The sequence below is a fragment of the Gorilla gorilla genome, chromosome 1, assembly GCF_029281585.2.
Source record: "Gorilla gorilla gorilla isolate KB3781 chromosome 1, NHGRI_mGorGor1-v2.1_pri, whole genome shotgun sequence".
Taxonomy (NCBI): Eukaryota; Metazoa; Chordata; class Mammalia; order Primates; family Hominidae; genus Gorilla; species Gorilla gorilla.
Genome location: NC_073224.2, coordinates 221,003,060 through 221,017,172, shown reverse-complemented (window position 1 = coordinate 221,017,172; position 14,113 = coordinate 221,003,060). Strand labels below are relative to the sequence as shown.

General features: G+C 51.2%; 1 protein-coding gene across 2 annotated transcripts in view; it reads right to left on the bottom strand.

Moving 5' to 3' along the window:
* Positions 1-12,724, bottom strand: part of ALDH4A1 (aldehyde dehydrogenase 4 family member A1) — a 31,518-nt gene extending 18,794 nt beyond the window's left edge. Inside the window, exon 1 of one of the 2 annotated variants that reach the window (XM_004024777.5) lies at positions 12,388-12,724. In XM_004024777.5, the coding sequence (XP_004024826.5) occupies positions 12,388-12,449 (62 nt within the window). In that variant the 5' untranslated portion in view covers positions 12,450-12,724. The remainder of the gene's footprint in view (positions 1-12,387) is intronic. The other variant, XM_063702241.1, reaches the window with a different exon arrangement.
* Between the last annotated feature and the right edge of the window lie 1,389 nt (positions 12,725-14,113).

The following is a 14,113-nucleotide window of genomic DNA, read 5'->3' as shown; positions in this document are numbered from 1 at the left end:
CTAGGTGGGCACCCAGAGCCTGAAATCCAATGCAACTAGAAAGTGGGGGGTCAAAACCCCACCTTGGGCTGGGCATGGTGGCTCACACCTGTAATCCCAGCACTTTGGGAGACCAAGGCGGGCAAATCACTTGAGGTCAGGAGTTCGAGACCAGCCTAGCCAACACGGTGAAATCCCATCTCTACTAAAAATATTTTAAACGTTAGCCAGGTGTGGTGGCATGTGTGCCTGTAGTCTGAGCTACTCAGGAGGCTGAGGCAAGAGAATTGCTTGAACCCAGGAGGCAGAGGTTGCAGTGAGCCGAGATCGTGCCACTGCACTCCAGCCTGGGTGAGAGAGCGAAAAACTCCATCTCAAAACAACAACAAAAACTCACCTTGGGGGTCCACAACCCAAGGTTCAAGTCCCAGTCCCACGGTTTTGTGTCCTTGAGCCTGTGAGTTGCCTCCTGTGAGCGTGGTTCTACATCTATCAAGTAAGAATAATCGCACCGAACTCACGCGGTTGTTTGAAGTTTAAAAACAGATGCAAAACCACGTTTAAGTATTTTGCACATGCAAAGCGTTACTCTCCCTTTCTTCTCCCACAAGGCAGGCTTTATCCCAAAAAGACCCAAGCTCCTTCTCTCTCTAAGCTGAAAGGGCAGCACATTCCAGAACACAGTCTCAGAATGTGAACCAGCTGAGATCCCCTTGGCACAAAGGGCTGAGAGCTCTGGCTGGGCAGGAATGTCCAAGATGTGGACCATGAACTTGGAGGGCTGCCCTGAGCTCAGCTCACAGCCCCGGGAGGGCTGGCCCTGGGGGTGAGGTGCCTGATTCCAGGACACTGAGTCTCAAGAACTCCTTGCTCAAATCCTCTGACCTCTTTCCACCACCCCCTACCACATCTGAGGGTCACAAGGTGGGAGGTCAGGTGGCTCAAAGCTAGGACGCTGGGGTCAGTCATTCCAGAGCTGGAGCCTCAGCTCTGCCACCTCCCAGCTGTGGGGCTTCCCCTTCAGGCCTGTTTCCCCCTCTGTAAATGAGAAGAATGATGATGACAAAGTCAACTAATGCCCAAAAGGCACTTGAAATTGACAAACTTCCCATCTACCGTGGCATAGGATGGGCCTCACCAGCCACCTCTCTACAGAAATAAGGTCATTTCGGTCCTAAAAGGAAAATGACTAGTTCAAGATCAAGAGTAGGGGAAACCTGCACTTGAGTCCAGAAGGCCCAGATACCATCTCTCTCTGGTGTCAATGGCCCCAGACAACCCGAACAGCTGGAAGTGCACAGGTGGGGTTCACTGGTCGGCGCAATGAGGGAAAACACACAGCGTAGGGAACCACAGGGCATCTCAGTAAGATGCTGTTAGGAAACCCATGGGGTTTGGCAGGGTGACTTGGGGAGGGTTTAAGGAAGCCACGATTAGCTCTGGATTGGCTGCCGTCAGAAAGTGGGGGTGAGGCTGACTGGGAAAAAAGGAACATTTACCAAGATGTGCAGAGCTTTGTGGGTGGCACAGAGACCTTGTTTTTGTCCGTGCTTAGACAAAAATCATGAAGAGAAGGCCGGGCATGGTGGCTCACACCTGTAATCACAGGACTTTGGGAGGCCAAGGTGGGCGGATCACTTGAGGTCAGGAGTGTGAAACCAGCCTGGCCAATATGGTAAAACCCCATCTCTACTAAAAATACAAAAATTAGCTGGGCGTAGTGGCCCACTCCTGTACTCCCAGCTACTTGGGAGGCTGAGGCAGAAGAATCACATGAACCCGGGAGGCAGAGGTTGCAGTGAGCTGAGATCACGCCACTGCACTCCAGCCTGGATGACAGAGCAAGATTCCATCTCAAGGAAAAAAAAAAAAAATCAGGAAGAGGGCTTATTGTGTCTCATCTGATCATGGTCTCAGAGGGACGTGGCCTGAGGCTAGTGTTCTGTGAGATTGTTTTTGCCCTATGGGAGACAGACTGGCCCGGCTATGAGTGTCGGGGGCCAGAAGGAGTCTGGGGCTCAAAGACCCAGCCTGGGAGGCCTGAAGGAATGACACAAAACCAAAGGAGTGTGGCCAGGCCCTGTGTTCATTCCACTTGACTTGAGGTTGACTGAGGACCTGCTGGGTCTCTGGTGCCGTCTCAGACCCTGGAGATAAAGCAGTGACAGAGACAGCAAGGCCCCTGGCTGCACACAGGTGACCTTCAGTGTGAGGCCTGGTCAGGAAATAAGCAAGGTAACCGCAGATGGTGAGCATGGCAAACAAGGGGGAGAATAGGGCTGCTTCAGCCAGGGTGGTCAGGGAAGGCCTCTCTGAGGAGGTGACCCTGAGAGGGACTTAAAGGAGGCTTGAGAGGAGCCGGGAAGAGCATCCCAGGTAGAAGGAGGCGGGGGGGTGCTGAGAGGGGCCTGCGTGGTAGAGGGAGAGGGAGAGGCAGGGGCAGCGCACCCAAGATCCTGACAGGTAAAGTGAGCACATAGGACCTTCTCTCCACTCCCCTCCCCTCCCCACCAAACTCCACCCTGAGCCAGTAGCTCTGCACTCCCCACCCCCACTCTGCCTCCCACTAGCTGTGTGACCTTGGGCAAGTCACATGTCTTGAAGCCAGTTTCCCTCCGTAAAACACTGACACCCCCTCATGGGGTTACTACGGAGATTTGATAACGATAAATACATTAAAATCTGCACGGCCCTCTCCCATCTACCATCATGAGAAGAATGGAGAGGCAGCCACGAGTCTCCACAGTCCCTCAGGAAGGGGCAAGGCAGTGTCAATCCCCTGGGACCATCTGGAAGCTTCTGACAGGGACCTCAGCTAAGCTCCTGACCCTGCATTCAAGCTGCGCTCCAGGCCTCAACAGCACCACACCCACCAAAGATGGTGAGCCAGATATCACCATCAACTCTTTCAGCCGAGAAGCGGGACTCCAAATAACTGAGTCTGTCCCAGCCCCTCTTCGGAGCCCAGGTCCCAGTGGATGGGAAAAGCACAGGCCCCAGAAGTGGTCAAATCCGGAGGCAAAGCTCACACCTGCTCCATGACCTCAGTGCATTCTTAGAAAGTCTGCGAGCCTCAGTTTCCTCATCTGGAAAATGGGTACAATACTACCAAAAAGAGAAAAATAGCTCAGAGCAGTGTGAGCTATGTGAAGTATGCAAAATGTATCAGGCCCAGGGAGACACGAATACGGGACCTGAGTCATGCCCTTTGCATCCACACCCGATGGCAATTATTTCAAGGCATTTTGTTTCTGACTAGCTGCCTCATCCATTAACTTCATGATCCTGGAAAGCGTCACACAAAGAACAATGCACAGCCAATCAGTAGCTTTTTTTTTTTTCTTTTTTGAGTCGGAGTCTTACTCTGTCACCCAGGCTGGAGTGCAGTGGTGTGATCTCAGCTCACTGCAACCTCCGCCTCCCGAGTTCAAGCAATTCTCCTGCCTCAGCCTCCCAAGTAGCTGGGATTACAGGTGCCCGCCACCACACCCAGCTCATTTTTTGTATTTTTAGTAGAGATGGGGTTTCACCATGTTGGCCAGGCTGGTCTCGAACTCCTGACCTCAAGTGATCCACCCGCCTTGGCCTCCCAAAGTGCTGGGATTACAGGCGTGAGCCACTGTGCCCGGCCGGTAGCCTATATTATTTTAATATAAATTTTTGGTAAATGACTTAGAAACTGCCTCTTTCCTCCGCACCTTAAAATCCCACTTGTTACTGCAGCTAATCGGAGTGTATATTCGAGGTAACTTGAATCTATGCTCCCCGGTGGCCATCCTCAAGTTCTGAGCTCGAATAAACTACTTAATCCTTCTTTCTGAATCTCACTATTTAAGGTTGACATGATGCACCTTGCAGGGCCATCAGGAGGATTACAAGTGTTGGCCTTTCCTCACCCCTCCAGCTCTTGCTTTCCAAAGAAAACTGTAAAGGTCTCAGAATGCTATTTCAGTAGATCAGGCTTTCAGAGACAAATGGGCTCCCAGATGCCCCCAAAAATCACAGCCTCGGGGACTGGCCCAGGTACTCAGCAACTGCTGGAGGAATACACAGCACCATATTCCATCCCCAGGTTAAAACATAGTAGGCCAGTTGCAGTGGCTCACGCCTGTAATCCCAGCACTTTGGGAGGCTGAGGTGGGCGGATTGCTTGAGGTCAGGAGTTCGAGACCAGCCTGGCCAACATGGCAAAACACCATCTCTACTAAAAATACAAAAAAATTAGCCAGACGTGGTGGCACGCGCCTATACATCCAGCTACTCAGGAGGCTGAGGCAGGAGAATCACTTGAACCTGGGAGGTAGAGGTAGCAGTGAGCCCAGATCGTGCCACTGCACTCCAGCCTGGGCAAGAGAGCAAGACTCCATCTCAAAATATATAAATAAATGTAGTAGCGGCCAGTTCTCCTTTCTCTGTTTCCTCCCAGGAAATGTCAGAGTCAGAGATCCTGCAGGCCTCCGTCCTCCTTCCACAGGGCAGAGGCCCAGATGCCCACTGTGACCTCAGGATCACATGCCCCCATGGCTTTCCCTGTGCCTGGAAGTCTCCAAGCACTGGCCCAGCTGTCCGTCCATCAGTCTGAGTGTGGCCTGGAGAACAGACACTAGTTCAAAGTTCAGCCTGAGTCAACTGCAGCTAAAAATAACCTAAGGACTCCCACCCATCAGTGCTTTCTTTTTTCTTTCTTTCTTTTTTTTTTTTGGTTCATGAACAATTTTGGGCTAACAGGAGTATCCATCCACTGGCTGCTCGGGTGAAGGCAGAGATGAATCAGTCACAGGACTTGGGGCCTCTCTGAGGATCCATGAGGACCTTCTTGGCAGGACAGCATTCCTCATCCATTCACGCATTTATGCAGTCAGTACACATTTATTCCACATGGCAACGATGCAGAGATAAATTGGATCAGGTCAATAACAGCTCACTCAATTATTCAGCACGTGTTTTCCAAGCACCCAGGAAGTGCCTGGCTCTGGGAGGCAGATATGGATCCAACCCAACCTTTCTCAGAGCAGCTCTCAGTCCTCCCACTTAGGGAAGGCGGCACAAGACAGAGTCTGAATCTGACTCAGGTTTCCCTGAAAATCTGCAGTGCCCTTTCTGCTCATGCCCTGAGCCTGAGACCTCGAGTTGGTCCCCCTCACCCTCTACAAGTGGGATCTGATCTACGAAGGCCATGCACCGTTTCACCTCCTGCACCGGAAGTTGTCAGGGCTACAAATGCTGAGATCTGATCCACGAAGGCCATGCACCGTTTCACCTCCTGCACTGGAAGTTGTCAGGGCTACAAATGCTGGGATCTGATCCACGAAGGCCATGCACCGTTTCACCTCCTGCAGCGGGACATGTCAGGGCTGCAAGTACTGGGATCCGATCCATGAAGGCCATGCACCGTTTCATCTCCTGTGGCGGGAGATGTCAGGGCTACAAGTACTGACATATGATCTACAAAGGACATGCACCATTTCACCTCCTGCACCAGATGTCAGGGTTGCAAGTACTGGGATCTGATCTACAAAGGCCAGGCACCATTTCACCTTCTGCACCAGGAGATGTCAGGGTTGCAAGGAGATGTCAGGGTTGCAAGGAGCTGTGGGCCAGCCAATGCAGCTTCAGAAATCTATAGAGGGAAAAACTGAAAAGACACAGAGGGCCCAGACTCCACCTTGCCCAAGACACCTGGTCCAAGGTACTAGTCACTTTCACCTGGACTCACGCCATGCCAGTCCTGCTCCAGTCTCCAAGTCATTCAGGTCCACACCGCAACTAAAGTTAACATGAAAATCTGATCATCAGAGAGATGGCACAGTGGGGAGCTCAGTGAGAAACTACTCAGTGGCTTCTCATTTCTTCTAAAATAAAGACATCAGAATCCTTACCAAGGCCTCCAAATGTATTCCCCATCACCCTGCCCCATTTGCTGCAATCTGGTCACCCCGGTCTCTTCTGGGGTCCTCTCTGCTTGAGATGCCCTCCACTGGTCCAACCTCACACAGCCGGAATGGGGCTCCTATCGGATTCCTCTCATAGCTCTAGACTTTTCTGGAAGCACTAGTGAAAACCCTATTATAGAGCTCTGACTGACTATCTGTGTGCCCGCCAGGCCACAGGCTCCACACAGCCAGCCCGTACCCATTCCATTCACCACCAGGCACCCCAAGCCTAACACACTGACCGGCCACAGTAAGCACCTGAGAAATACAATCAATGCGTGAGTGTCAGAGCTGACACCAGGCCCCCAGGACTGGACTCCAAGGCCAGTGCTCTTCTGCTATCACCTGGGGCTGGACACTGGCCCCTTGGGTTCCCCAGTGGCTAAGGTGAGGGGTGGCCAAGGACAAGGAGAGGAGAAACAGAAAGGAAATTATCTTTGCTTCATGCAGCCTCCTGGCTTTTCCAGCCATTATCTGGAGCCTGAAAAGGCTAATCCTCCCTATCACTGAGATAAAGGCAACACTAGGTGAGCAGAGAAAGTGCAGGGCCCAGGGCAGGGCCTGGAGGGAAAGAAAGGCCCAGCCAGGCAAAGTGGCTCACACCTGTAATCCCAACACTTTGGGAGGCTGAGGAGGGTGGATCACTTGAGGTCAGGAAGTTTGAGACCAGCCTGGCCAACATGGTGAAACCCCGTCTCTACTAAAAATACAAAAATTAGCTGGACATGGTGGCACATGCCTGTAATCCCATCTACTTGGGAGGCTGAGGAAGAAGAATTGCTTGAACCCGGGAAGCAGAGGTTGGAGTGAGCCAAAATTGTGCCACTGCACTCCAGCCTGGGCAACAGAGTGAGACGATGTCTCAAAAAAAAAAAAAAGAAAGAAAGAAAGACCCAATGCCAGGGATGAGCTGCTTCAGCCACTGCCCAGCAAACATCAGGCAACATTTGTCAAGCACTTGCCACCACATGCCAAGCATTAACCTAAGTGAGACAGGATCATCTCACTGAATCCACCACATAAGCGTATGAGGAACGCATGACAGGTTGAGCATCCCTGATCCAAAAATCCAAAATCCGAAATGTTCCAAAATCTGAAACTTTTTGAGTGTCAACATGACGCTCAAAGGAAATGCTCATTGGAGCATTTTGGACTTTGGAACTTGGGAGTAGGGATGCTCAACTTGTTCAGCAAATTCTCCAAAATCCAAGCAAGTCCAATATACAAAACACTTCCGGCCAGGCGCAGTGGCTCATGCCTATAATCCCAGCGCTTTGGGAGGCGGAAGAGGGCGGATCACTTGAGGTCAGGAGTTCTAGACCAGCCTGGCCAACATGGCAAAACCCCATCTCTACTAAAAGTACAAAAATTAGCTGGACGTGGTGGCGTGTGCCTGTAGTCTCAGCTACTTAGGAGGCTGAGGTAGGAGGATGGCTTGAGCCCAGGAGGTGAAGGTTGCAGTGAGCCAAGATCTGGCCACTATACTCCAGCCTGGGAGGTAGAGTGAGACTCCATCTCAAAAAAACAAAAACCCAAAAAACGAAACACTCTGTTCTCAAGCATTTCAGATGAGGGACACTTGACCGTAGAATGATCTGTTTACGGATGAGGTTCAGAGTTACTCACTCCTGGCTCAGGGTCACAGCTCATGAGTGACAGAGCAGGATTTGACCCCAGCTGTTCCTTACTCAGGAGACTTACAGTATGGCTGAAGCACCTGGAACATCTCAGAGGCCCATGGTCAGGTGGGGCTGATGGGACACGTTCATCCTCCTCACCATACAGCTAGAACCTCATTTCCACCTGAGGAAAGCCGCCGCCCCAAGGTGGGCAGTGACTTGCCCAAGGTCACTCAGCTGTCCACTGGCACAGCAGCTCAGCCCAGGGACTCTTCACTTCATGCCATGACCTCTGCCAGGAAAGGGAAGGTTTGGGGATTAAGGAGGCTGCAAGAAAGGGAGAAGTCTCTTCCATCCCCTGAGGTGAGCAGGGTCAAAAGCCTAACAGAAGGTCGGACGCAGTGGCTCACGCCTATAATCCCAGCACTTTGGGAGACTGAGGCAGGAGGATCACTTCAGCCCAGGAGGATGAGATCATCCTGGCCAACATGGTGAAACCCCGTCTCTACGAAAAAAAAAAATACAAAAATTAGCTGGGTATGGTGATGTGCACCTGTAGTTCCAGCTACTTGGGAGGCTGAGGTGGGAGGATGACTGAGCCCAGGAGGTTGAGGCTGTAGTGAGCTGAGATCGTGACACTGTACTCCAGCCTGGACAACAGAGTGAGACTCTGTCTCCAAAACAAACAAACAAACAAACCAACAATAATAACAGAAGAGGTTTGGCATCTGGGGTACTTAATTGGATTAAACAGAAGAGGTTTGGCATCTGGGGTACTTAATTGGAATAAACAGAAGAGACCGAGGACATCTGAGTTCCATACCTCCCCTCCTGCCACCATCCTTCACTGCTGGGCCCTGCTGTCTTGATATTCCTGATCGAAGATGATCACTCCAGGAAGCCCATTGGTGGGAGAGGGGGATCATCATAACCACAGCAGCACTTACTGAGCATTTCAGGTGCTGGGCACTCCAAAGTGCTTTTCATGTATGAGACCATTTAACCCGCAGGACAATCCTATGAGGTGACTACTACTGTCATCTTTATTTTCCATATGAGAACATAAGGGAGCCCAGAGAGGGTGAGTAACCTGCCCGGGGCCACAGAGCTGCCAAGAGTTGGAGCCAGGATCCAAGCCATGCTGTGTTCTGGACCATCTCAACAGCAACCGTTCAACGCCTACTGTGTGCCGGGCCAGATGCAGGGCACAGGAGGCAGGCTGCTCCCAGGGGTGCCACTGCCAAGCACTGCCTCAATGGTGCTTTCACTACTTTAGAAGTGTGACAATAATCACAGGTTTTAATTATTCTTCCACTCAAATACTCACAGAGCACACATTCGGTACCAGCATCCAGGAAACCACTGATCACATCACCGCTAATCCTTGCAGCCACCTGCTACGTGGCTGTTAATACAATCATCCCCATTTTGCAGATAAGGATACTGAAGGGACAGAAGCTGCCTTGCCAAGGCCACAAAGCACTGAATGGGCTCACCGAGGTGGCCAGCAGGACATTCCAGGCCAAAGGCACTGCCCCAGCCACTGGTTGGAGGAGTTCAAGAGCAGAGAATGTCTAAGGAATGGTGGGAAATGCCAGCCCTCGACCCAGGACAAGCTGTGCCCATCCAAGGGCCGGGCAGACTGGGAAAAGCATTGTGTGCTTTTGATATTTTGAAAATTAAACCATCAGGTAGCCTGAAAAGGGTCCAAAATCACCCAGGATCACTGCAGGGGACACGGTAGTAACCAGTTCCGGCCCACAAGCCCCCTGATGTCAGATGGGCTGAGCTGGAGTCATGTCTGGGCTTGGCACAAGAAGTAAGGAACAGAAGTGAACTCTTATAAGCCTACTACATGCCTGGGCTGGCTATTAATCTGTATCCTACTTGTTTCCAAAGAGAACCGAGGATACTGATGGTAAAGTTGATTGAGAAAAAAACAGGAAGTCAGGGTTAAAGGAGAAAAGAGACAGTCAGTTGGGAGGCCTGGTGTTCACCAGCTCAAGGCCTCGGACAAGTTTTCCTTAATTTCCATGGGCCTCAGTTGTTTAATCTGTGAAATGGGGGTGGTAACCCCTACATCATAGGTTGCTGAGAGGCTGAGTAAAATAATCCACATGAAAAGTAAATGGCAGTCATTGTTACCAGCTGCCATCCCTGGGCCCACCTATAAAGGCCACACTTCATGGTGATTGTCCTGAGGCTGGCCGTGATAAATATCGATTGACAAGGAAGGGCTCACATGATAAGTTCATTCATTCCCTAAATGTTTGCCAAGGGCTTACCAGGTGCCAGACACAGTTCCAGGGCCTGGGAACATACTGTAAGGCAGACAAGTGTATAAAGGGAAAAAACAAGCTACAATAAAGTATGGGCAGATGAGCTTGTTTCTATGAGGTTTTTTTTGAAAGCATATCTATTCATGGAAAGTTAAAGGACATGAATCAAAATGTTAACAGTGGGTACCTCTGTGTGGTACAATTCCAGGTGATTTTTCTATTTTTTTTGCCTTATCTGTACTTTTCACAGTTGACATGTATTAAACTAAAAGAAAACATGTATCAAGGGTATTTTTTAAAACTAGCAGAGATTCCTGGCACTCAAGGCAAAAAAGAAAACACTAAGAAGCATCTCCTATACCCGTTCCTCAAAAGCAGCGGTTTTTCCCAGGACTAGAGTTTTACACGCAGGACACTGAGGGATGTCACTGAAAATGCCCTGCGACTGTTTCTCCATAAATGCAGACATGGCATGTCACAGGTGTGCTCTAAATGTTCACTGAGTAAATGAACAAGTGATCAAACATCAAAGCTGTTCCTCTAGAGCACTGGCTCTCAACCAGAGGTGATTTTTGTCCCCCAGGTAACATCTGACAATGTCTGGGAACTTGTATTTCCTGTCAGGGCCAGGGTTTTTTTCATAATTGTCAGGGCCGGGGGTGCCCCTGACATGCAGTGGGTAAAGGCCAGGGACGCTGCTAAACATTCTACAGTGCACAGGACAGACTCCACAGCAACCAAAATGTAGCCCCAAATGCGAACAGTGGTGAGGTTGAGAAATCCTGTCTAGGGCATGCGGCCAGCTGCCGTATCAAAGGGGTAACCTGAGCCCAGGGAACCGGCTGCAAAATGCTCTTTCTCTTTCCCCTCTCAGTTCAGGAGGCCTCATAATTCAGAGCATAAATCTGGATTTAGACCAACTGTAATTTCAGTCATATATCTCTGATGGCAGATCGTTTCCCATGATAATACAGGAATGAGACAGTACTTACCGGCTCGGTGTTAAGCCCGTGGTGCTTAATTGCTTGATAATTATTATTGTTATCATGGGCTTATCTTTTAGAACATAGATTGCTTTCTACTAGATATTGGAGGGTTTTCCTGTGCATTTCTCCCCTGTTAAGCCGAAAACTCCTCAAAGGTCCCAGCCCATGTAAATTCCCTGGGTACTCCTCATCTCTAGGGTGTTTGGCAGAGCACCAGCTCACAGTAGGCACTCAGTAAACACAAGACTCTATAAGCTCCATCTTCCTGAGTCTCAGAGTGCAGGGAAGGCCTGCAAATGGGATCACACAGGGAGTATGGCAAGTGTGGCCCCAGTCTCAGCCTAGAAGAGGAACCCCTCTGTCCCATGTCCTCTTCCTGCGCCCTTTCCTATCCCCTCTCCACCCACAGAGGACACACAGCAGTGTTGAAACTCACTTGTGCTCAGAGCACCACCATGCCGTCCCTTGGGGGAAGGGAGAGGGCCACTGATTAACTCAGAAAGGGCACAGCTCATCAGGAAAGACACTGCCACTAACAGCCCCAGGGGTCAAGCAAACAAAACTCAAATGGGAGGGGGGGCCGATCCACAGGTGGGCAGCCCCACCAGACTAGGAACCCCTCTGGGGCAGGGTCTGTGTCCCACCTACCTCTCCAAACCTAGCTCCGAGCTGGAGGGGCTCTGAGAATATTTGTCATTGAGTGGGCAAGGGTCCAGGCACCTGGCTCCACAATGTCAGGTTTGCAAATCGGGATTTGAAGGGCAGGTCCACCCCTGAACTGCTCCTGGGTTTCTTCATTATTTGGAATAATAACCTGCCTCACAGGAGTGAGCAGTTTAAATAGAGGTGATAATGATGATGATCGTGGCAATAATAATAACCGGGCGCTGCCTTTGCGCTGGGCACTGTTCAGTGCACTCCCCATGTATTAACTCATTTAATCCTCATGATAAGACACCTGCCAAGTGCCCGGCCAGCATTTGGTTCATTATAAGCACTCTATAAATATGATTATTCCACCTACAAGAAGAAAGGAATCCTTTTTTCTGTCCAACATTTAACTTGAAAAAAAAAAAACGGGCGGCGGGTTGTGTGGGGAGCGGAAAAGAGAGAGGTAGAAATCCTGGTAGAAGGAGAGGACTCGGGGAAAACGGGGCGGGATGGGGGCACTGAACGTGAGACGAGGGTGGGGAAGTGAGATGTGTGGTGTGCTAAAAATAGAAGGGCCCCTCAGGGGAAGCCAGCAAATTGCGAAGATCCAGTATTAGGAGTGAGGTGAGTGACTACAGAGGCTACTTTCCGAGCGTGGGAACCGGCAGGGCCACCGAGGCACCCTACTCGGTCGCAGGATTCGGGAAGAGGGGTCCCCTCGCTAAAGGAGGGTGACTACCTGAGGGAGGAGGCTAAGGGATCTCAGTGGGAGAAAGGCCTGGGTGGGGGTCGGAGGGGAGCCCCTGAGGAACTTGGCGTTGACCGAGGCAGCTTGGGGGTCCGGCAGGGAGGGAGTGCGGCGCGGGGGACGCCCAGTGACTCTCAAGCTCCCGGGCCCCAGGCGCGCGCTCGGGCCGCCCCGAGCCCCGTGCTCACTCACCCGGCCCCGGTCCAGGGGCGGGACAGCAGGGCGCGGCGGAGCGCGGGCGCGGGCAACAGCATCTCGGGCTAGCAGCGGGGCTGTTCGCTGTATCGTCCGCCCGGGCGCGGCTAGAATGCACAACCCCGTCCAGAGCGCACCACCTCGATCCTCGGGGGGAAACGAATCACCCCGGCAGTCCTCCGAGCTCGGGATCAGCCAAAGTCCCACTATATTTAGCTTCGGCTAATAAAAAATATTTCTACTGCCATAACGGGGGCATTACACAACACAGGACAAGGGAACCCGAAAGCGAAGTCCTGAAATGCATGCGTTTCCCCTCCTCTCTTTATGGTATGACCCGGGGGAGAGGGCGTGAACTCTGTCGACCAATCAGAGTGACACACCAAAGCTTCTGAACCAATCAGCGGGGCGGTCCTGTTGCAGCCTTCCAAAGCGGAGCAGAGAGGGGCAGAATAGAGCCAATGAGATAACCGGAATGGGACACGTGCTGAAGCGGGGCAGAAGGACTCGCTGCGCCCGGCCCTCTGGCGTGCGCCCCGGGTGCGGTGGGAGTCGGACGGACTTCTCTCGGGCTGCCGGTGGCTTGTGCAAGGCTGGAAACCTGTCCGCTACCAGACTCCTCGACCCCGCAGGGCCACAGCGCGGCCAGCCCCCTGCTTCTTCCCGGGGGCTGCGGCCCCTGGAATGAGCCTGCCTTCCAGCTTCTTGGCCAGGACCCAGCCGCTCTCCACCTACCCTCCAGGCGCGGGGCCGGCCAGCTTCTTAGCTTCCTTGCAGATTACGATCAATGCAAGATAAAACCTGAGCTGGCCAACGCTTAGCTTTTCATTTAAAGCCTTTGGCCGCAAAACCAGTTGTTCCTGAGCCTTTTACCCCCAAGTAAAAATTTCAGCTTTCTTTGCAAAATGTTGTGTGCTTGGTAAACACTAGAATGCTATTTAAAACTTGGATTCTGAAGTCTTCTCTGATGACGAGGTCTCAGGGACCCAATCTATTCCTAAAGTAATGTTACGTTTCCTTACTCTCTGTTCTAATTTGTTTATATTTCTTCCAGCAGCGTGAACCGGGCACCTGCCTAGGAGTCAGTTCCGATGTTGATTCTGGTTCCTCAACAGGGCACTAGGCAGACTACATATCCTTTCCGGGCCTCAGTTTCCTCATCTGTAAAACGGAGGTAATAGTACCCAACTCACAAAGCCCCCGTGATCTTAAGCCACTTATTTTTCTCCAGATTACACCATTTGAGGTACTTTGGGAGAATGTAAACATTTAAATGAAGAGTAGGAGAGGGAGATCACCTAAGTGCCAAGTATTAGGAATGGCAAAAAGCAAATTGGAATTGGTGGCGGCTATTTGTCTTCATCTTTGGAGAAAACCCTAGACAGGTGGGCTCAGTTCACATTTGGGCAATGTTGCCCTGAACATGCCCATTAACAAGAAAAACTAGAACATTGGTTAGTGTGAAATCCAGAGCCTGGGAAGGTGACCTCCTGTGGGCACGTTGGAGAGCCTGGAGAAATGGGGGCTTTGTGGTTAAAAGGACATCAGTTGCAAACCAGGCCAAGCCAGTTACTGAGCCTGTGATGTCTCATGTCCTCTCTTCCCCTTCAGTAAAATGTGTGTAATGATTCCTGCTTTGTCATCTTCCAAAGCTTTTATTGTGAGCTACAAATGTAACAGGTGATATGAAATCCCCTATTTTATGGCTAATTAGCTAATGAGC